Genomic DNA, 23348 nt, shown 5'->3' with positions numbered 1-23348 from the left:
GCAGTGGGAACGAGCACAAAAAAAAAAAAAAAAAAAAAAAAAAACCTATTTCTCCTGTGAGTTTGTTAATTATTCCAGTGGGAACAGAAGGAGAAAGTGCAGTGTTTGGAAAGAAATCTGAGGAAGACACTGATGGTGGCAGAATGTGCACACAAGTGCTGTGGGGAAGTTACTGCCTCTTTGGCACAGATGTTGTTAACACGGGAGAATTCTACAGATCGATACAATTGACCTTAAATTACTTAGCACTCATTCTTATTAAATAAATTGATTTAATCTGCATACTAATTTAACTCATTTGTTAGCGTTCTCCTGACTAATTAGTAAAACTAAAAGTAGAATTATAGCCCCACCATTTGCTAGCTCTGTGGCCGTGGACAAATTTCGTATTCTCCCTAAGCCTCAGTTTCATATCTGGAAATGATCTCAAATTGTGAGAAGTATTTGCAGTAGCAAGAGAAAAACCCTTTAGCACAATGCTTGACATAGTGCTCAAAAGCTCAAATGGAAGTAATTATTAACAGCACTAAATTATTATCCACAGAAAGATCATTGAAACTGAAAATAGAAGCAAATTAAGATTCTTGGAGTGGACCTAGAAGTTACATTAGGATATATTTAGTATATTAGATGTAGACAGATGCTTGTAAAGAAATATTGTGTTTTGAAGGGGAGGGATTTTATAAATTAGCTATCATCAGTAACAGCTATAAGAAATGTGTTTAATAGGTCAAGGAAATTTCCCTTTGGAGTGTTTTTTTGACTCACATATAAAGAAACTTCTAAATTTTATTAACTGATTATAGAACGCTCTAATTTGGAATTGAATCACATCAATAAATATTTAATCAGGTGGAAAGACTATGGAAAGGGTTATTTTCTCAAAACTGTTTCCCCCGGTACTCCCCCTTTATCTGCAAGGGACATGTTGTAAGATCCCCGTGGATTTCTGGAACTGCAGATGGTACTGTACACTGTGGATCTTCTACCTGATAACTGAGGCTTCCCAGTGACTAACGGGCAGGTAGCATATACAGCCCGGATACACCAGATAAAGTAATGGTTCACATCTCAGGCAGGAAGGTGTAGGATTTTACCACAAGTGTGCAATTTAAAACTTTAAAATTGTTTATTTCTGGAATTTTCCATTTAATAGTTTTGGCCCTTGATTGATCACAGGCAACTGAAACCATGGCAAGTAAAACTTCAGATAAGTGGGGGGGCTACTGTATTCTGTGAACCCTGCCTCTAAAAACATACAGTCCTAAATTAAAGTCATGAAATACAAGACAACATAAGGAAGTCACACAGAAGGAACTAGGGAGCCCGGTGTGTGAATGTATGCGTATTAGAGTCTGAATGTAAATGTGTTCATTTTCTTGTTCAATCTCTTCTCATTTGAATAGGCTTATGAACTTCGAGTTTTCCTAGAGGGTTTGGAATGCTCTCTCATAATAGTTTCAGGGTATCACAGGGAAAGTTCAGAGAGTCTTGAGCAGGCGTTAAGCACCAAATGAATTTCCCCCTATTTTTCTGTCATTCTCTTCACCATTGCTCATCAGTGTCTTATCAGACATGTGACTCTAGTGGCAAGGTGCTTACTGGTGAGTGTCTCCTAGAATCCTTAAAATAGGCAGTGTAATTGTCACCAATTCTCTTATTCTCTGTGCCATCTCTTTGTTATCTGGGAAATTACTGTTTTCTGTGTGTTTATATAAGAAAAATAAACTCACATTTAATCTAGTTAGAGTGGCCCTGAAAGCCTAATAGTGTTCTATACTTTTGAGATATTGGATTGAAGTTCCTTTTTATAATTTGCAACTTGTTCAGTCTGAGGTTTAATTAAATGCAAACTTAAGTAATTCCTAGTAAGGAAATGTCATAGTTAATGTCAGCTAAGGTGCATGTTCATATTGTCCACTTTTGAAAACTAAAGCAGACTGATTTTTGCAGGGCGATCTAAAAGCTTATCTGCGCAACGAGCAGGAGCACCTGCGGGGGGATTCACAGACCATGCTGCTGCAGAGGATGGCGTGTGAGATCTCCGCGGGGCTCGCGGCCATGCACAAGCTGCACTTCCTGCACAGGTGGGTCTGTCTAGTCAGAGGTGCTCCTCACACCTGACTGGTGTGACGGCCTGAACAGATCTTCAGTCCTTAAAAAGGTGCTACACAGACCTGAAGAAGGAAAGGTTGTAGCCTGGACTCCCGCTTACACAAGTAGAAGCTGAGCTGTACGTCTCAGACTCTGAATAAGGTTAAGGTTGAGTTGGACTTCATTTAAACTGACGGTGGGGTGCAAAATATCTTCATACAGCCTAAGGCCCAGAAATTATTTTCAGAATTTCAAAGAATGTTAAAAAAAAATGTTCTTTCTTCAGAGTGGGGAGTAAACAGTCCCAGTCAGCTGCTCCATGACATCTTGCTTGTTGCATCCCCTTTGTGTCAGCTTTAGGCTTCTGATTCTGTCTGCGGGTTTCCTAGAGTGTGCCAGTTCACATTTCTGAGAGAATGTGATCGACTAACAGCATCTTGTTGTGAAATGTCCTGTCGTTGGTTTCTAGCCAACTAAAGGGCTGGCTTAAGGTGCACGCTCCAAAGCTAAGGGTGTTACAGGGTCTGACCTGAAGAGGCCTGCACCTGTGGCTGTGGGGTAGACAGGCAGGCGGGCTGGATGCAGTACAGTGATCCACATCAAGCCTTTCAGGGCCAGCCTCAATGGCTGTAGTTCTTCAGAGCATCATCTTTTGTTTAGATCATTGATGGTGATTTTCCTAATTAAGACAACAAAGGACTTTGAGTCCTATCTCAGATAATAGTTCTTCTCGAGAAACACAAAAAGAGCTTTCTGTTTGTTCACTAGGCTTTCGAGCGCTGGCCTAAGTTTGAAATATGTTTATATCATTTCTTAGGTCTCCCAAGAAACCAGCTGGTGCCTTTTTGGTTGACATTAAATAATAAGTCATTTAACTCATAAGAATCCAAAGACGGGCCAGGTGGTATGGTGGTTAAGAGGCTAGATCTCACATGGCCTACTGCGTGATTTGAATCCCAGACCTGGCAGCTCAAAAAACATGCGGGGGTGTGTGCCCAAAAGTCTGACAGAAGAGAGAAATAGAGGAGAGGGGGCGTGACCATCCCCCATGAGGAGTGCTTCATCACTTTTCCACTCTCTGGCCTTTTCTGTCTGTCTTTCGCAAGTGCATGTGCCCTCTGGCAAATTTTAAAAAAGAGAAAAAGAAAAAAAAATCTGAAGACCCGAAAAGGAACACACCTGTGTGTCCTGACTTGAAAGGATGTCTGAAGTATTAGAAGCAGGTTTCAGAGTGATATATTTACATTAGGTCATTGGAAAAGTCATGACGCATTTTTGCATAGAAAAATACTTCCGGCGATCTGGTATTTTTCTTTAATTTTTAGATTTATGCAGTATCTGGTGCTAAGGGGTCACCTGGATTAGGATCACAAAGCATAATACGTTTGGCCAATGAAACTTGTGACACAGTCAGAGCTGGTGACCACTTTGACCTCAGGATATCAGGACTAAAACTTCCAATACTGCTTATGTTGGCTGGTAAATTTTGGTTGTGGAAGCAATCTAGTGGTTTAAAAGGATGGTCTGTCAGGAAATATACAGTGATGTCTTGCTGGTGAGACAGGTTATCTCCCACAGGTCCAGTTGAACCGTGGGCAGCAGGTGGGTCATATTGTAGATCATTTCATTCTTTCTGAATCCGTTTCAGCACCGTGGGTCAGGGACGGTGGCAAGGACACTGGCTAGCGAGGAGTGGCTGAGTCTCAGGAGTGTGGGTCATTGTGGGCTAGGTTGCCGGCTACTCGGTTGACTCAGCCTGGTGGGTCCCCAGCTCTCCGCTTGCTCTTTTCCTCAGGACACCTGTGCCTGCTGTGCGTGTGCCAATCAGTGTGTACAATGTGTGGGCAGGGATGCCAGGAAGACTCTTGTTTCTGCTTTTGCTCAGTTTAGGTTTATTTGTTTATTTTTAAAGAATTAGTTATTCCTTTTTTATTATTATCATCATTAATTTATTATAAGGCACATATGCACACCAGAGAGATACAGAGAGAGAGAGAGAGAAGGAAAGTGAGAAAGCAAGCCACCAGGTGTAGGACTTGAACCACAGTTGGCCATGTTGGAGTTCAGCACCTTAACTACCATGCCACCTACTGGCCCCAGTTTAGAAATTTTTAAATTTCAGAGAAGGGAACATTTCAAAAGAATATCATATAAGGGGGCTGGCAGATGGTTTGGTGGTTGAGGGCACTGGACTCTCACGTGGCTGACTGGGATTCAAATCCTTTGACCTGGTGGCTTGCTTTCTCACTTTCCCTCCCTGTGACTCTGTTCCTCTCTGGTCAAATTTAAATCTATCAATCAATCAATCTTAAAAAAAAAAGAAAGAGAGAGAACATCATACAAGAATCAGCAACACGGGCCAGCAGATAGTATGGTGATTAAGGCACTGGACTCCCACATGGCCAATTGCAGTTTGGGTCCTGGACCCAGCAGCTTGAAAATCACACCAGGCATGTGTACATGCATGCCCAAAATCCCAGGAGGAGAAGGGAAGAGAAGGGATTGTGGTGTGACCATTCCCATTGGAGGGTGAGTTCTCACTTTCCCTCTTGTTGTCACTCTATTTTACTCTGGCAAGCACGTGCACCTTGTGGTATTAAAAAACCTTTACAAGAGAAGAGGAGAGGAGAGGAGAGGAGAGGAGAGAAGAGAAGAGTAACAAAGTTATTACAGCTATAAATTATGTAAAAGTCCCAAGTACATTACTACTATTGTATTTTAAAAATTGACAAAAAATGTCAGAGTAAATAATATTTTCCTCTGAGTTTCTTCAAGTTAGTTTTACTTAATTTGGGGGACCAGCAAGAGCATAATGGTTATTACATTGCTGAACTCCCATATGGCTGACTGCAGTTTGAGTCCTGGACCTGGTGATTTGAAACTCACACCAGACATATGTGCGTGCGTGCCCAAAATCCCAAGAGGAGAATGGAGAAGAAGGGATTGTGGTGTGGCTATCCCCTCTGGAGGGTGATTTCTTGCTTTCTGTGTCTCTATCTCTGCGGCAAGCACGCACACCCTATAGCAAAAAATATCTTTTAAAAAAAAGTTTTATTTAATTTGAAACTCTTGAGCTAATTTTAAAACAAAGATGATAAATTAAATCATATGATTTTTTTTTACAAATACCAATATTCAAAGTAAAGAAAATCTCTTGTTAATAAGGTGCTCACATGGCTGACTGCGGTTCAAACCTCAGACTTGCAGCTTGAAAATCATGCCAGGCACCTGTGTGTGGGCCCAACATCCCTAGAGGAGAGTGGAAGAGAAGGGATTACAGTGTGAACATCACCCCTGGGGAATGATTTCTCACTTTCCTTCTCTCTTCCTGTCTCCAGTGAGCGTATGTGCCCTATGGCAAAAACATTTAAAAAAAAAAATGACAGAAAGAAAGAAAATCCTTTTTTGACAGTGATTTCATTTTATCTTTAAAATTGGTCATATATTTTTTTTTTTTGAGAGAGATTTTCGCTATAGGGCGCGTGCGCTCACCAGACAGACAGAGAGAGACATAGAGACAGAAAGCGAGAAATCACCCCCCCAGGGGGGATGGTCACGCCGCAATCCCTTCTCCTCCATTCTCCTCTCGGGATCATGGGCACGCACGCACACGCGCCCGGCGTGAGTTTTAAGCCACCGGGTCCGGGACGCGAACCGCGGTTGACTACGTGGGAGTCCAGCAACATAGCCATTACGCTAACTGCTGGTTCCCATAAAATTGGTCATATTTTTTTAAAAGAATTATTTATTTATTTCCATTTGTACTGTCCCCCCCCCCTTTATTTGACGGGAGGGAGGGAGGGGGGGAGAGAGAGAGAGAGAGAGAGAGAGAGAGAGAAAGGGAAAGGGAAAGGGAAAGTGAGAAAGCAAGCCACCAGGTCCAGGACTTGAACCATGGTTGGCCATGTGGGAATCCAGCACCCTTATCCACCACACCACCTGCTGGCCCCAAAATTGGTCATATTTTACATATAATTTTCATTTGAGACAAAATTTTGTGTTTTTTTTTTCTTTTTTTACTGTTGGTAGCATATTTTAAAGTTGGAATTTAGAATGTTTCTTGGTTGACTCAAAGTAGGACTTTCTGTGTAGGTTGAAATAGAATAGCCCACATGTTCAACTAAAAGTTGTTAGCTATGTTTGGAAACTGATCTAGTAAATCACCCCCAATTGACTGTAATTTTTACTTACTGTTTTAGAAGAGCCTTTAGGCCTGAGGAGCCTGCATTTCTGAAGTTATGTGCGTGGCGTTTGTAGAGGCCATGTAGATAGCAGGTGCTGCCAGTTTGTTACCTTTCCTCACCGTTCTGTGCCATCCTGGCCCAGAGCCTGGGACTTCCTGTCCCTGTCTCTGAGTCTTTCGGAGCAGCTCTGCAGTGAGATGCCATCAGGTCTCAGATCATTGCAATGAGCTCAGTGCAGAGGGTGCCAACAGGCAGCGTGTGTCCTCACAATGGCCCATACTGCTGGTGGTGGCCTGGGGAGTACCCAGGTGTTAATTGTGCATGAAAGCCTCTTTAGGAGTTGCTAGTTTTATCCTTAAAGTTACTTTCTGTGGAGAAACATCAGGTTACTGAGTTTACTCCCCCCTCAAAGTATCAGTTAATCAAGTGTTATAGGGGCATGATAAATAAGCCCTTGGTGACAGAGGAGAATAGAGAAGGGATTGCAGCCTGGCCATCTACCCTGGGGGGTGTTAGGTGTTGTTTTGTACATATATATGTTAGAGAATTATTTTATTTAACTTAATTTATTTATTTATTTTTAAATTTGACTAGAGAGGGAGAGAATAAGAGAGAGAGAGAAAGTGAGAAGGCAAGCTGCCAGGTCTGGGACCTGAACTATGGTTGGCCATGTGGGAGTCCAGAACCTTTAACCACTACACCAGCTGCAAGTTCCTACATTATTTTTTCCTTACAATTGTCCTGTGGGTGTCCACACTGGTAAAACTTAGATAGGCAGGTCACTAACTAGCTCGTACCACAACTCTAGCTTGAGTGTTTCTTTCAGTGTATTATTAAGAATTTTTATTAATTTATGTGTTTGTAAAACCTTTAGATTGTAGTTTTTAAAATATCTGTAATGTTTACTGTTTTATTTAAAATGTTTTTATTTAGCCAGAGGACACATGGAGGGGAGCATGAGAAAGCACTATCCCATCTCCATTTTTTGCTCTTTTGGGATTTGGGCATTTGCCTGGTGTGGTTTTTTTTAGAGAGAGAAATTTTTGTTATAGGGCATGTGCACTCACCGTAGAGACAGAGAGACAGAAAGTGAGAAATCATCACGCCCTGGGGAGATAGTCATGCCACAGTCCCTTCTCCATGCTCCTCTCGGGATTTTGGGCACACAGGCACACGTGCCTGATATGAGTTTCAAGCCACCAAGTCTAGGACTTGAACCACAGTTGGCCATGTGGGAGTTCAGCAATGTGACCATTTTGCCATCTGCTGATCCTGGCCTGGTGTGTTTTTTAAGTGGCTGGGTCCAAGACTTAAACTGAGCAGTTGGCCATGTGGGATCCAACCACCTCAACCACCATGTCACCAGCTGGCCCATGTTCAGTATTTTAAATATTGGTCTTTAAGGGGAAAAAATATATATATAGCTATCAATATGACTTTTTTTTTTTTTTTTTTAAGAGAGAGACTTTTGCTATAGGCTACAAGTACTTGCTGGAGAGACAAAGAGACAGAAAGCGAGAATTCACCCCCCAGGGAGGATGACCACACTGCCGTCCCTTCTCCACAAAGGTGGGAGTCCAGCAGCATAACCATTATGCCATCTGCTAGTCCCTTGATAGTTAACTTTAAATCAGAGCCACAGATAGGGCCTGGCACATAATGGCATTGGATGAAAAAAAAACTATACCTCTAACATCATTTTGCTTTTATGGTGAAAAACCTGAGGATTTCTCATAAACATCGTTTGGAATCAGACTGCAGCACTCAGTGAGGATATGAGAGGTGAAAGGATAAATAAGCCTGGCTTCACCTCTTGTTCTTCACTAGTAGAATGGTGACAATAGTGCTAAATTCTTTTTTTTTTTTTAAGTTTGTTTCTTCCTTGAGCAAAGAGACAGAGAGAAATAGAGAGGCATGCAGACACGTTACGTCCCCAATAGGATCTCAATGTCATAATCCACCTCCCATATCATGGATACATGTGTGACTGGGAGGTCTCCAGACATGAACCCAGAACCTCCCCGGGTGAGTTGGTCTCATAGAGCATAGTTTTATTACTATGAGGAGCCGATGAAATCCTGGATTTCCTGGTATATTATCTCACCTGGCAGCAGATAAGGGGAGGAAGGAAAATCAGGAGAGATGATGATGGATGAGGCTGAGCCTTTCCTTACTTTTAAGAATTTTAAGCTTTGGGACCAGCAGTTAGCATAATGGCTATGTTACTGGATGCCCATGTAGCCGATCGCAGTTCGAGTCCCGGACCCAGTGGCTTAAACTCAAGCCGGGCGCCTGTGTGTGCGTGTGTGCCCAAAATCCCGAGAGGAGAAAGAAGGAGAAGGGATTGCGGTGTGGCCATCCCCCCTTGGGAGGGTGATTTCTTGCTTTCTATCTCTCTGTCTTTCTGGCGAGCGCATGCGCCCTATAGCAAAAACCTCTCCCCCCAAAAAAAAAAATAATTTTAAGTTTTTGGGGCTAGCGGGTGGCATGATGATTAAGGCGCTGGACACTCCCACATGGCCAGCCAAGGTTCGAGTTCTAGTCCTGGCCCTGGTGGCTTCCTTTCTCACTTTCCCTCTCTCTCTATCTCTCTCTGGTCAAATTAAAATAAGTGAATGAATAAAATTATTTTTAAAAAAAATTAAGTTTTCTTACTTTTTCACGTTTGTTTTGATGTTAAGTTAAAAACAATGTAAAATTCATTAATTTGATGTTCATTGATGTTCTACAGTCCGCGAAGTTTAGTGCTCGGTGGTGAGAGACAGAGAAATATATGTAAAATCAATGCAAAATACTCCCATCTTGCTCACTACAGGCCAGCAGGACAGCTAAAACATACGTTTCACACTGGGCAAGGTACTCACTGTGCTCTGAGCATTTGTAAAACATTCCACGGGTAGTTATTTGATCCTCCAAATAACTGTGCGAGGCATAAAGCAGGTGCTGCTATTAATCCCGTTTTACACAACAGAGTAAGAGGCTCAGAGTGGTGATGGGTTTGTCTGTCTCAACTGCTAACTTGGTGAGCGATTTGAACCTAAAAACAGACCCCATATGCAGTTATTTATACCAGGGAAGTTATTTTGGCTAGGGGAAATGAGGTAGGTTCTCTGAAGGAGTTGGCATTTTAGTAATCTTTGAAGAATGGGCATAAGTTGGAGGATGGAGATTAAGAAATTGCTAGAGAATGAGGTGGAAAGATGACGCTTGTGGGGGAGAAACAGCAGAAGGACAGAGTTAGAAATATCAGATAGTCTAATTTAACTAAAACACCAGATGCACAAAAAGAAATAATGGAAGATAAGACTAGACACATAGCTTGAAGCCAGTTGGGTAAGACTTTGGTACCAAGAAAAGACCTCCTAGCATTATTCTGTAGGCATATCCTGTGAACTTTGTGTGCATGTATGCATGCGTGTGTAATTTGCAGTACTGCTTAGGGTGGTTTGGAAAGTGAAGACACCTACTGAAAAAAGAGATCCGAATGGGAATTCATATGTGGCCTCTGCCCATGAATGTTTTTTTGTTTCCCCTTCTACAGGGGGAGTTTGTTGAAGGCAGGAGTTGGATTTTCTTTACCTTTGTATCTCCCATGATGTATTTTACATAAAAACGAGGGAAAGCATCAGGGGAAAGGAACCAATTTAAGTTGCATTTGAATCCAAGAAAGGGGAGACTAAGTCTGTCCAGTGACCGCACTGGATAGGTGATTAAAGAGCTTTCGTTTTAAAAGTACCAGGTAAAGGTTGTATGGTTGACTTCTGTCTAACCTTTAAAGAACAGATGAGTCCAATGTATTTAAATGAATCCAGTCTAAAGAAGATGGAAATTTCTTTTTTTAAAAAATTATTATTTTATTTAACTTTATTTATTTATTTGTTTAAATTTGACCAGAGAAGGACAGAGCAGGAGGGAGAGAGAGGGAGGGAAAGTAAGAAAGCAAGCCACCAGTTCTGGGATTCAAACTATACTTGGCCATGTGGGAGTCCAGCGCCCTTAACCACAATGCCACCTGCCAGCCCTAAAAATGTAAATTTCTAGAACATATTTTATGAATCCAAAATAGTAGTAGCAAGAGATGGTACCAAAAAAATACCAAATGATCCTTGTTAATGAATATAGACACAAATACTACCAATTTGTATCCAATAGTTTTTAAAAACAAAAACAAACAAAAAAAATCAAGACTTACTCAGCCCAAGAAAGTAGGGTCACTGTTGCATGATGCTGGAGGCCATGTGGGAAGGTTCACATCCCAGGTCTGCCTGAACATGCTGGGTGCCTGTTACCTTGACTGGCTACAAGTTGGAAAGAAGATCCCTGTGGGAAGACCCTATGGTGTGTGTGTGTGTGTGTGTGTGTGTGTGTGTGTGTGTGTGTGTCTTTGTGTCTCCCTCTCTCAGGAAAACAGAGATGACCACTAGCTCCATCATTTTTCAACATTTCTTTGAAATACATTTCTTAGTGAATACAAACGAGAATATTATCAGTTTAATAGTTAAGATTTATTGAATGCAGGCTGGCCCCATAGTTTAGTGGTTAAGGAAGTCAGTCTCATGTGGCCAACCAAGGTTAAAATCCTGGCTCTGGTGGCTTGAAAAACACACTGGATGTGTGTGCACGCATGCCCAAAATCCTGGCAGGTTGGAAAAACAGAGAAAGAATTGTGGTACAAACATGCCCCGTTAGGGTTGCTTTCTCCCTCTGCCTACTTTTTTTCTTTCTCCAGCAAGCACATGCACCTTATAGCCAGAAAAAAAAGGTAAACTATGTTAATACACATGCACCACTCAGAATAATAGCGGGTACTAGAAAGCATTCAATATATATATTTTGGAGAGGTTTTCGCTATAGGGCGCGTGCGCTCGCCAGACAGACAGAGATAGAAAGCGAGAAATCACCCCCTGGGCGGATGGCCACGCCGCAATCCCTTCTCCTCCATTCTCCTCTTGGGATCTTGGGCACGCACACACACGCACCCGGCATGAGTTTAAGCCACCCGCTCTGATACTCAAACCACGGTCGACTACGTGGGAGTCCAGCGACATAGCCATTATGCTAACTGCTGGTCCCTAAATCTTTTAGTTGCCATGGGGGCACACATTTACCAGAGAGAGGCAGTGAGAAAGCACCCCCAAGGAGGGATGACCATACCGCAATCCCTTCTCTGTATTCCTGTATTCCTCTCTGGATTTGGGGAGCACACACACAAATGGTTCATGTGCTTTTCAAACTGCAGGGTCCAGGACTTGTATCACGTGGTTGGCATGTTCGATCCAGCAGATCCTTATTTCATCTTTACAGCAACCCTTTTTTTTTTTTTCTTACTTTTTTTTGGGGGGGAGGCTTGCTGTAAGGCACGTGTGCTGGCCAGACAGAGAGACACAGAGAGACAGAAAGCAAGAAATCACCCCCTGAGGAGATGGCCATGCCGCAGTCCCCTCTCCTCTCGGGATCTTGGGCACGCACGTGCATGCGCCTAGCGTGAATTTTAAGTCACCGGGTCCAGGACTCGAACCACAGTCGACTATGTGGGAGTCCAGCAACATAGCCATTATGCCAACACCAACTCTTAAGAGGCAGGTGCTGTTCTTTTCCTCCAGGGTGCAGATGGGGAAACATGGGCACCAACAAGTGTACTAAGTTGTCCAGGGTCCACAACTGGAAGGTGACAGAGCTAGAATTCAGACTCAAATCCTTTGACTCCAGAGCCCACACACTCTTAGACACTAACCTACACTAAACAGTCATTGGAAAAGAAGGGAATATTCCCTTGTTTACTGGTGAGATGATACTTATTATAATCAAGAAAAGCCAAGATACTATTGTTTCTTCTAAATATTAGAATTAATAAGTGCCAGCTGGCATAGTGGTTAAGACAACTGGATCCTGCATTATCAGATGCACAGTTTGAGTCCCCAAGCTGATGACTTGAAAAACTCACTGGGCACATGTGTGCATGCTCAAAATCCTGAAGGGAGGGAGAGATGGAAGACAAGAGATTGCAGCATGATCATGTCCCGGGGTAGGGGGTGGGGTGTCCTCTCTCTCATGAGTACACACCCCCTGTGGCAAATTAAAGAAAAAATACTTTAAAAAAAAATAGAATTGGGCCAACAGGCGGCATGGAGGTTAAGGCAGCTGGATCCCATATGACTGATTCTGTGATTTGAGTCCCAGACCCACTGGCTAGAAAATCAGGCCAAGCAGTGTGCATGCAGACCCGGAATCCTGAGAGGAGAAGGGATTGTAGCATGGCCATCCCCCTGGGTAGTGATGGTGGTAATTTCTCACTTTCTCTCCCTCTCTATAGCAAAAAGTAAGGAAAAAAATTCATAAGAAAATTTGTAACTTGCTATAAGATGAATATACAAATGTCAGTAGTTTTATTCTCAGAACTAAACATAAGTACCTAAAAATGAAGGTGGAAAAAATAATCCTATTCTCAATAATGCTAAAATTATAAATTATTTTTGGAGTAAATTATACAAGAAAGACACAGACTATCCAAAGAAAACTATGAAAGCTTATTGAAGTGTATAAAAATAATATGTGGGGCCAGCAAGTGGTGTTGGTGGTTAAGGCTCTAGACTCTCACATGGCCAACCGAGGTTCAAGTCCTGGACCCAGCGGCTTGCAAATCATGCTGGGAACATGTATATGTAATCACAAAATCCCAGGAGAAGAAGGGATTGTGGTGTGGCCAACCCCCTGGGAAATGATTTCTCACTTTCCCTCTCTCTGTCTGTCAGGTGTGAGTACGTGCATCCTATGACAGAAACCTTAAAAAAAAAAAGTGAACAAATGAAAAGGTGTGCTGTGATTTAACATAGAAAGTCAATTAAAGAATTCCAATTTGAGTCTTAATGCGAGGGCCAGCCTATAGTGTGGTGGTTCATGTGACTGAATCACACATGACCACACATGTGCGGTTTGAGCCCTGGATCCAATGGCTTGAAAAACATGCCGGGGGCATGTGCATGTATACCCAAATACCCAAAATCCCAAATAGAGGAAGAAATGGAGAAGAGATTGTGATGTGACCATTATCTATGGGGGCTGCTTTCTTTTCTCACTTTCCCTCTGTCTCATGCTCTCTCTCCTACAAGTATGCACACCCTCTAGCAAAATTTTAAAAAGAGATAATCCTAATGAGATTTATATTTTTGGTGCTGGTGTGGTAGAGAAGGGAGAAATTTTGTTTAGCCTCATATAGAAGAATGATTATCTAGACAAGTCATAAACTATGAAAAAATTTCATATTAGGACAGAAGGAGAGCCTTCATTTACCAGGTATCAGAATACACAGTAAGCCACTGTAGTAAAAATCAGATGGTTTTGACAGAGAAGTAATAATAGATGAGTAGACAAAACAGCACATACAGAAAGCAAATATATGACAAAAGTGATATTTTAAGTCAGTGCAACAAAAGATAGCTTATTTATTAAATGTTATTAAATGTTAGCACAATTAGTTAACCTGGTGGTGGTGGTAGGGGGATTAGATCTTGAGACTATCCCATCTTTAAAAATAAAAATCAAATGTGTTACTGATTGAATTCTAAAGACTGTGTGTATAGCACAGGAATGAGACCATCTTAAGACAGGAACCCCAAGAACTATGAAATAAAAGGTGACATGGTTGACTATGTAACAATGAACTCTTTAAAAGAAAAAAAAAAAAAAAAGAACTCTTCACATAGCAACAGATACCATGAACAAAGGCAGTAGACAGTAGAGTTGGGAAGGTACATCTGCAATGTACATCGTAGCTAAGGGCTAATATTCATAATACGCAATGAGTTCTTACAAGTTGAAAAAATGATGACTGTAGAAATATGGGCAAAATGTGAACAGAACAACAAACATGAAAGCATTCAAATTCAGAAGGGACATCAGATTAAAGTAACTGACAACAATGAAAGGAATGGCTAGCAGGGACATGAGGGGAAAGTTTTTGGCATATATGGCATATATGTCATATATTACATGTAAATTAATTTTTTAAAGCTCCATTGGGCAACAATCTGTGCATAGATTTTCTGTAATTCATAATTCCCGTGAACTTTTTGAAGACCCTGTGTGTGTGTGTGTGTGTGTGTATTTTTTTTTTCTTTTCTTTTTTTTTTTTTTTTGCCAGAGAGCATGTGTGTTCCCTGGAGAGAGAGGGAGAGGGAGGGAGAAAGCGCCCACCAATGAAATGGGGTCACTCCCCAAGCCCGTCTCCATTTCTTCATCCTGTTGGGAATTTGTGCATATATGCATATGTCCTGGTGTGTCTTTCAAACTGCCTGGTCTGGAATTTGAACTACACATTTGGCCACATGGGATCTATCATTAGCTCCCTTAAACACCAGGCCTCAGGCCAGCCCCCTTGTATAGTTTAAAACATATATTGCCTTTTATCCTACTCAGTCCCATAGAAAATATAAGCAGTAAAACTTAAGAATATATATTAGAAATAACCGTGAAAGCTTTTTAAAAATTTTGCTATAAGGCATGTGTGCTCATTGGAGAGAGAGAGAAAAAGGCACCCTCCTCAGAGAGGATGGTCATGGCACAATCCCTTCTTCTTTATTCTCATCTTGGCATTTTAGTGGTTAAGGCAATTGGATTGCATATGGCTAACTGTGCTTTTGAGTCCCAGACCTGGTGACTTGAAAAAAACGCCTAACTGACATATTCATTGTCAGCTTTTGCCCACCACGGAGAACACAGTTTCAAACTGAAAGCTTTATCCCCATTTAATTGCCAGCCCTTAAAACCCAGCCATCAGTGGTGGACCCCATTCCATGTAGTCATTTTCCTCAAGGTCTAATTCAAATTTCACAGAAAAAGAGTTCTTTGCATTCAAAACCTGGTTAAGTGTCTGTTATACAGTAGGTGCACATGGTGTTCAGGTAGCAAGAACTAACAAATATGGCTTATGCGACTCTAGTAAGATGGCCTCTGTGTGCCTTATCAACATCCTCTTAATTTTGTCTTCTTGTCCCTCCACATCCCATCTCAGAGTCTCTTCAGAACCTTAAACCTGGAGCCTGCCAAGGGCAGGGTGGTGTGGTGAACAGACAGAGACTTTGGAGTCCAAGTTTCCATTTACCGCTCATCAGTTTTACCAATATAAGCCTCGTTATTTAATCTTCCTGGGCCTATTTCTTCTACAAAACAGGATTGTCTTTACCTTGAAGTACTGTTGTCAAGATATAATAAGGTATACCACTCTCCCAGAAAAATACATTAGTAACTTCCAGTTATTTTGCTTCCTGTTTGTTACTCTTTTTATCGGGAATTGAGGAAAGTAAGTAGTTGACACAGTACAGATATGGATTATTTTGAAAATGGCTTCTGCCAGGCTAAATATTTACATCAGAGGGCCCTTCTGAGGAGGGACAAGCTCTAGGCCTCGCACGCGGGGATGCTGCCCTGAGGCTGGGACTGGAAAGTCTTATAGTGCTGACTGTGGCTCCACTCACAAGGCCTTACAAGGTCACTGTCTGCTGAGACAAAGCAAGTGCTGCCAAGCAAAGATGGCCAAGCCAGAGCCTTCTGAGATCTTTCAGGGCCAGTCCTTTGGCAGCCCTGTTACTAGACCTGTTTTTCAACTTGAAGGGAGATTGTACAGGCTGAGTGTTTGTATTTCCTGACCAAAGCGGCCATTGACGTCAAGAGTTACCTCTGTTGTTAAGTGACACCTTTGTGTTGTTCTGTTATTTAGCTTTGCATATTACAGGGAATCAGGGAATATTTTTTTTTAACAATTTCAAACTAAACTTTATCACTACCTCAAATTTGTATAGCATTTTAATGTTTGCAAAAACATTTCACTTGTATTTTTATTTTACTTTGCGAGTAGTTAGCTGTTTCTGGCACATCCCTGTTTTGTGAGAAAGCTGGGGCTCCACGGGCTCCATTCTACACAGGACTTGCCCAGCATTAGCCTGGGAACAGGAGCCACAAGGCAAACCCTAGGCCTCTTGGTTTTGCCTGGTGCTCTTCCCACTGTGCCCTGAAGCCTGGGGTTGCTGGAGCTAGGGAGCAGGTCTCTAACCCCATCATACCAGTTTTCTCTGTATTACCTTGGGGTTCAGATATTTCCCTAAGAATACTGGTTGGACTGCAGTAGAGTTTTATAATGCCTGTTATAATGAGAGCCAGAGGTTCTCTGCCTGTACAGTTGTTTATCTTTCACGTTGGATGTGCCTAAAGACATAGAGTAAACATTGTAGGGAGATGAAGGAAGGAGTGAGGTAGTTGACTTGGCGTCCATGAGGCCAGCTGCATGTTTCAAGTCCTAGCACCATGGGCTTGAAAGATATACTGGTTGCATGTCCAAAGTCCCAACAGGACAGCAAAATGGAGGAGAAGGGATTGTGGCATGACCATACCCTATTGGAGTGCTTTCTCTCTCTCTCTCTTTCTCTCTCATGGATGCACCCTCTGGCAAATTAAAAAAAAAAAAATTGTGGTGGTGCTCAGTAACTGAACTGCTCATTGCAAAACCCACAACACTCCACTTGCGGCTGTTGATCCGGTGGATAAAGCAGCCTACTCAGAAGCATTTTCTTTCTTTCTTTTTTTTTTTTTTTTTGCCTTCAAACTATTTATTACTGCCTCTCTCCCTTCTCTCCTTAATTTCAGAAGGGACCAGTTCTCTTTCTAATACTGGAAGAGCCTATCATTAATTACAGTGGAATTAGAGGTGTCCCAGGGTTTTTCCCAAATACCTCCACAGGCCTGAAATCTTCTAGATGGAGCATGATTTTAATGTCACTACTTGTAATCGTAGAAAGTCTAGAGAGTAATTTAACATAAGTGAGTCCATTTAGATCAGCACATTGCTCGAGAACAAGCCAAGTGCATGGTACAGTGCTGTACATGTGTTGTCATTGACAATTATTGATAAAAGTATGAGAAAACCTCGAACAATAACTTGCTAGCTTTGTGACCCTAGCAAAGTTACTGCAGTTGTCTGTGCCTTAGTTTATTTATAGAGAAAATAATAATGTTCATCTCATAGGTATCTTGTGAAAAGAAAATATGAAGGGCTTAGAGAAATCCCTTGTGTAAAATAAGTGCTTTGGGGGTCAGCAGGTAGCGTGGTGTTTAGGATGCTGGATTCCCACGTGGCTGACCATGGTTTAAATCTGATACTCAGTGGCTTGAAAATCATGCCAGGCACATGTGCATGTATGTCTAAAAATCCCAAGAGGAGAATGGAGATGGGATTGCAGCGTGGCCACCCCCACAGGGGGTAATTCAAGAGTCTCTCTCTCTCTCTGTCTCTCTCTCTCTCCCTCCCTCCTTCCTTCTCTCTCCCTCCCTCCCTCTCCCTCTCCCTCTCCCCACCATGGCAAAACCTAAAAAAAATAAATAAATAAGTACTTTGTAAATGTTAACTACCCTTACATAATTGAATCAATGTTATGTGCTAAACTGCTATTGAATTATATAAGTGTTAGCTGTTGCCATCATCAGTTATTGATATCTTTAGTGCATTATTTAAAACTGTAAATTAGGTATTCATTTCTGGTTTTTGGTTTTTTTTAGTAGCTTTTTATTTGTATGTTAATGGATGATTGCAAAGATTCTAAGGGTAAAGCCAGAATCCAAGAAATTTAATCTGTTTTCTGTATGAGGAGTTCCTTTAGTTAAAGTAATTTTTTGTAAAATTGTTTTTTAAAGTTTCTTAAAATAATTATGTAAGTAATTATTTAAAGTAAGTCCTAAATATATGTTCTGTGCTCCCTCAGAGAGAAGTGGAGTTTAGAAGAGATGAGACTGACTTGAAAAGGGCCAGGTTATAGTATTTGTGGATGTTTGGAAAAGAAGGAAAAGAGATTTTTAATAATGTAAATTATTTTCTGATCCTTGACATTGTAACTTTATCAATCTTTATAACAATTGTGCTAATGGTATTTTTAGAATTCTATCTTGGTCACTCTTAAGAAACTAAGAACTAGGACCAGCAGATTGCATAATGGTTATGTCCCTGGACTCCCATGTAGTCAACCACAATTCAAGTCCTGCACCCGGCAGCTTGAAATTCACACTAGGCACCTGTGCATGTGTGCCCAAGATCCTGAAAGGAAAATGGAGGAGAAAGGATTGAGGTGTGGCCACCCTCCTTGGGGGGTGATTTTTCACTTTCTGTCTCTCTGTTTGTCTGGCAACGCACGTGCTACATAGCAAAAATCTATTAAAAAAAAAAAAGGTACTAGGAAACAAGCCATCGATCTGGTTTTAATGTTGAATGCAGACCGTAGTATAGATGTGATCAGTGTAAAATGTTATCATCTCTGTATTTAGTATTTGAAAATATGCATAAATATTTTTCTGTGAATAAGAATTTTTTTAGGGGGTGAAGAGTTTTTGTTTTTTGTTATAGGACACCTGTGCTTACCAGAAAGGCAGAGACAGAGAGACAGAAAGCAAGAAATCACCCCCTGGGGGGGGGGGGGGCACCGCACATTCTCGGGGGGGGTGGCCACGCCATATTCTCTTCTCCTCCGTTCTCCTCTCAAGATCTTAGGCATATGTGCACACACGTGCCTGGTGTGAGTTTAAGCCACCAGGTCCAGGAGTTGAACCGTGGTTGACCACATGGGAGTCCAGTGACATAGCCATTACGCCAACTGCTGGTCCCCTGTGAGTAAGAATTTTAAGACATTAATTATTAAGCAGAGATTCAGTATTGAAATGATTCCTAGAAAAGCCTTTTCCATAGCAATTTCTTGTAACATTGTCCTAGTTACTGATTTTCCTCGTTATATTCATTTCACTTTTTCTGTTTTCAGTGATTTAGCCCTACGGAATTGTTTCCTGACCTCTGACTTAAATGTGAAAGTGGGAGATTATGGAATAGGATTCAGCAGGTACAAGGTAAGCCAGGAATTTAAATATTGTCTCTCTAATCTAACTTAATTTTATTCACAAAGCTGCAATATCACAAAATACCACTGGGTTAGAACCTTGCTTGTAATGCCTTTCTGGAGAGGGATTTGCCTAATCATTTAAATGGCAGTATTGGCTTCTGTCTGGTGTATTGTTTTCTGTTTGTTTGCTTAGTTTTTGCTATAGGGTACACAGAGAGACAAAGAGAGGGAAAGTGAGAAATCACTCCCCAAGGAGATGACCACACAGCAATCTCGTCCATCTTGGAATTTGGGGCATGTATGCACATGCGCCCAGTGTGTTCCTCAAGCCTTCATGTCCGAGACTCAAACTGCCCATGTGAGATCCAGCTACCTTAAGCACACCTCACTGGCTGACCTCGTGGTGTTAGGTTTCTTTAAATCAGTGGCTCTGTGCCAAAGGTTTTGTGCAGCTTTCCAAATGCTTTGTTTAAAAAGATTTCTACATAGTGTAATTGATATAGTCTGATGGCACATGATAAATTTCAGAATGAACAGTTGAGCAATAATAATTATTTCCTGTATAATAAAATGTGCATATCATGTAAATACTTCTCTGTTACATGGTTGGTAAAAATTTTACCTCAAATGCAGTAAGCTTGGGATTAAGGATTTGTAACTGTCATAAATGTATCCCCAAAGAAAATAAATGAAGAAGTACTAATGTCTTTGTCTTGACCAATATGCATGGTATTCCTTCTGGAAAAAGAAATGTAATACATTGCAAAGATATATATGATTCAATGTAATGTAAACAAGATTATGATGATAATTTAAAAAAATAAGTGTAGAAGTAGTGAGATTTTCACCTGTGGGTAGGTTTGTGTAGCCTAGTTTAACGAGATTGGAGTATCCTTACGTTGCTACTCATGGTAGTCAAGTGACTTATCCAAGGCCCCCAGCAGCAGGGAGCTGTGTGAGAGCACAGTTTATTCTGTGCCCCAGATGATAAAAGATAAGGACCTAGTCTGTTCTGTCTTACGGAGTTCTTGTGAAGACCAAAGGGATAACATTTTTACCAAATATCATGCAAAACATGACTTCATTGTCTATATGGTAACCTTCGTATGTTGAGCACTTGCTGTCTTCTTGAAATACTAGGAAGTACTTGTCTGCATTATCTCGTTTATTCTTCATCACAAAGATAGGGAGATTTGTATGATACTCATTTTACAGATCAGGAAGAAGTCTTTGTGTGTGCATTTGTTGCTTTCCCAGAGTCACATAGCTGGAAAGTGGTAGAATGAGGACTTATAGTCCATCCTGTCAGGTACTAAAGCTTGTGCTCTTATTCATTAACCAGCATGACTCCCCTGGGCATTGCAGAAGGCCCAGTATTATCTTAAAAGATGTTTTGCCCAGAGTCTGTGCTGTGTGCATCAGACATGGTGTACCTTCCTTTTCCAGGAAGGGTGACTTAGCCAGTGTTCATGGCTCAGTCATGAAGCCCAGGAGGTTTCAGAGAAACTCCTCACCCATCTCCTGCCCAGAAAGTCTCTCTTCATGCCCACTTTTTTTCTGTTAAATTTGGGGTTGGGCTTGTGTGAATTAAATCATTGCGCTCACTAAAATTATATTTCTATTCAAAATTGTGCTTTCTAACAAAACAGGAGGATTATATTGAAACAGATGATAAAAAAATGTTCCCTCTACGGTGGACTGCTCCAGAATTAATAACCAGCTTTCAAGACAGACTACTAACTGCAGATCAAACTAAGTATAGTAATATCTGGTATGTATTGGTTTACCATCATATTAGGTTTCTGTGTTGCTAAGTCCTAACTTCTGTTTCTTTAATTAGTTTCTTCAGGAAAAGTCATTGTGTAAGATGTGGGAACAGAAGAGTGCCTGATGGTGTGAAAAAGATAGCAGTGATCACACTTGCAGTAATATGATTAACTTTCTGAACACTGCCCCTCTTATCCTCTGTAAAAGGAAGGACCAAGTCTGTTTTATATTTTGTGCCTACTGTGCTTGGCATATAATAGCTGTGTACTAAATATTTATCAACGTGAATGAAAAAACTAAAAGGATTTTGGACTATTGTATAATTCTGTGATTTATAGGAATCAATTTGATGGAAGTGAAGAAAATGTATCTAAATCCGTGGCTAACGATCTCCATTACAGCTTTCTCAATTTATACCTATTTTGTGTATGTGTGTTGTTGTCCTGCATTTTCTGAGTTTTTTTTTTTTTTCTCCTTTTGGATTTTTTTAAGAGAGAGATTTTTTGCTAGAGGGTGCATGCACTCGCCAAAGAGACAAAGAAAGAAAAAAAGTAAGAGACCCCCCCCCCCCAGGAATGAGGGCCACACCGCAAACCCCTTCTCCATTCTCCTCTCGGGATCTTGGGCCCACATGCACACACGCCAGGCATGAGTTTCAAGTCACTGGGTCCAGAACTCGAACCATGGTCAACTATGTGGGAGTCCAGCAACGTAACCATTATGCCATCTATTTTACTATAGGGCGTGGTCCTTGGATATATATTTTTTTTAACTCTGTTTTTTGCCTCTAAGTTTGGGAGCTATAAACTTTTTTCCATGCTTTTATTGATTACTCTATAAATTACAGTGTGCATATATCTCAGTTACCACAATCCAATGTTAGACCATATCTTAACCCTCTTTTTGAATAGTACAGGACTTTTGGATATTTTAACTCAGTTTAACTATACATCATGCACATACAATTAAGTTATGATTGTTGGGTTTGTTTTTTTTTTTTTCTTCTTTCTACACAAGTTAGAGTGTTTTAGTTTTTTAGCATCAGGGTTTGTTTAGATTTATCCACATAATCAAACTACTTTGTCTTCGTTCACTATTTTTTTTTTTCAGAGAGAGAGATTTTTGCTATAGGCCCTGTGCATTCACCTCCCAAGGGGGATGGCTATACTGCAATTCCTTCTTCTCCATTTTCCTCTCAAGATCTTGGGCACACATGTACCTGGCGTGAGTTTTAAGCCACCGGGTCCAGGACTTGAATTGCAGTCGACTACGTGGGACTCCAGCGATGTAACCATTATGCCATCTGCTGGTCTCCTTCATTCACTATTAATTTAATTAATTAATTAATTTGTTTGTTTGTTTCGGTTTTTGCTGTAGGGCGTGTGTGCTTGCCAGAAAGACAGAGAGAGACAGAAAGACAGAAAGCGAGAAATCACCCCCCAGGGAGATGGGCATGCCGCAATCCCTTCTTCTCCGTTCTCCTCTTGGGATCTTGGGCACGCACACAAACACACCCGGCATGCGTTTAAGCCACCAGGTCTGGGACTCGAACTGAGGTCGACTCCATGGGAGTCCAGCGATGTAGCCATTACGCTATCTGCTGGTCCCTTTAATTTATTATTTTTTTTAATCTCAGACCTTTCATCTGGGATCACTATCCTTAAGCAGGAAGTATGTCCTTCATATTTCCTAATTTAGTGAGAGTTTGCTGGAAACAGGCTCTATTCTTTTTTTTAGGTTTGAACATACCTTTTTTTTTTTTTTTTTTTTTGGAGAGGTTTTTGCTATAGGGCGCTTGTGCTCGCCAGACAGACAGAGAAAGACAGAGAGACAGAAAGTGAGAAATCACCCCTCAGGGGGAATGGTCACACCACAATCCCTTCTCCTCCATTCTCCTCTTGGGATCTTGGGCACACACGCACACATGCCCGGCGTGAGTTTAAGTACTGGGTCCGGGACGCGAACCGTGGTCGACTACGTGGGAGTCCAGCAACATAGCCATTACGCTAACTGCTGGTTCCCAAGATACCTTCATTTTGTCCTCATCCTTGAAATATAATTTTACTTGATGACGGTTATTTTCTCTGAGCATATTGACTATATTTACTGTCTTTTGACTCCCACTGTTGCCTTTCAGAAGTCAGCTGTACATCTCCCTAAGTTCTTTGAAGGTAGTGTGACTTTGGGCTGTTTTTAAATTTTTTTCTTCTGTTTTTTATAGTTTCACACTGATTTGTATGGGTGTGGAATTAATGATGTTTTGTTTAGGATTTATTTGACTTTCAAAATTTGTAGATTGGTTCTAGAAAGTTCTTATCCCTTATCCTTTAAACATTGCTTCTATTCCATTTTCTATCCTTTTGGAAGTCTACTAGACATGTGTATGGTTCTTGCTCTATATCCATCTCTCTTTTTTTTATAGAATCATTTA

The 23348-nt window shown here is 41.2% G+C and overlaps 1 protein-coding gene across 1 annotated transcript in view; it reads left to right on the top strand.

Moving 5' to 3' along the window:
* Positions 1-23348, top strand: part of LMTK2 (lemur tyrosine kinase 2) — an 85659-nt gene that overhangs the window by 44755 nt on the left and 17556 nt on the right. The window contains exons 7-9 of the mRNA XM_006150178.3: positions 1954-2087; positions 19073-19157; positions 20800-20921. Of these exons, the coding sequence (XP_006150240.1) occupies positions 1954-2087; positions 19073-19157; positions 20800-20921 (341 nt within the window). The remainder of the gene's footprint in view (positions 1-1953; positions 2088-19072; positions 19158-20799; positions 20922-23348) is intronic.

Source organism: Tupaia chinensis, unplaced genomic scaffold (assembly GCF_000334495.1).
Source record: "Tupaia chinensis unplaced genomic scaffold, TupChi_1.0 Scaffold000279_1, whole genome shotgun sequence".
Lineage (NCBI taxonomy): Eukaryota > Metazoa > Chordata > Mammalia > Scandentia > Tupaiidae > Tupaia > Tupaia belangeri.
This window is presented reverse-complemented; position numbering and strand designations above follow the sequence as displayed.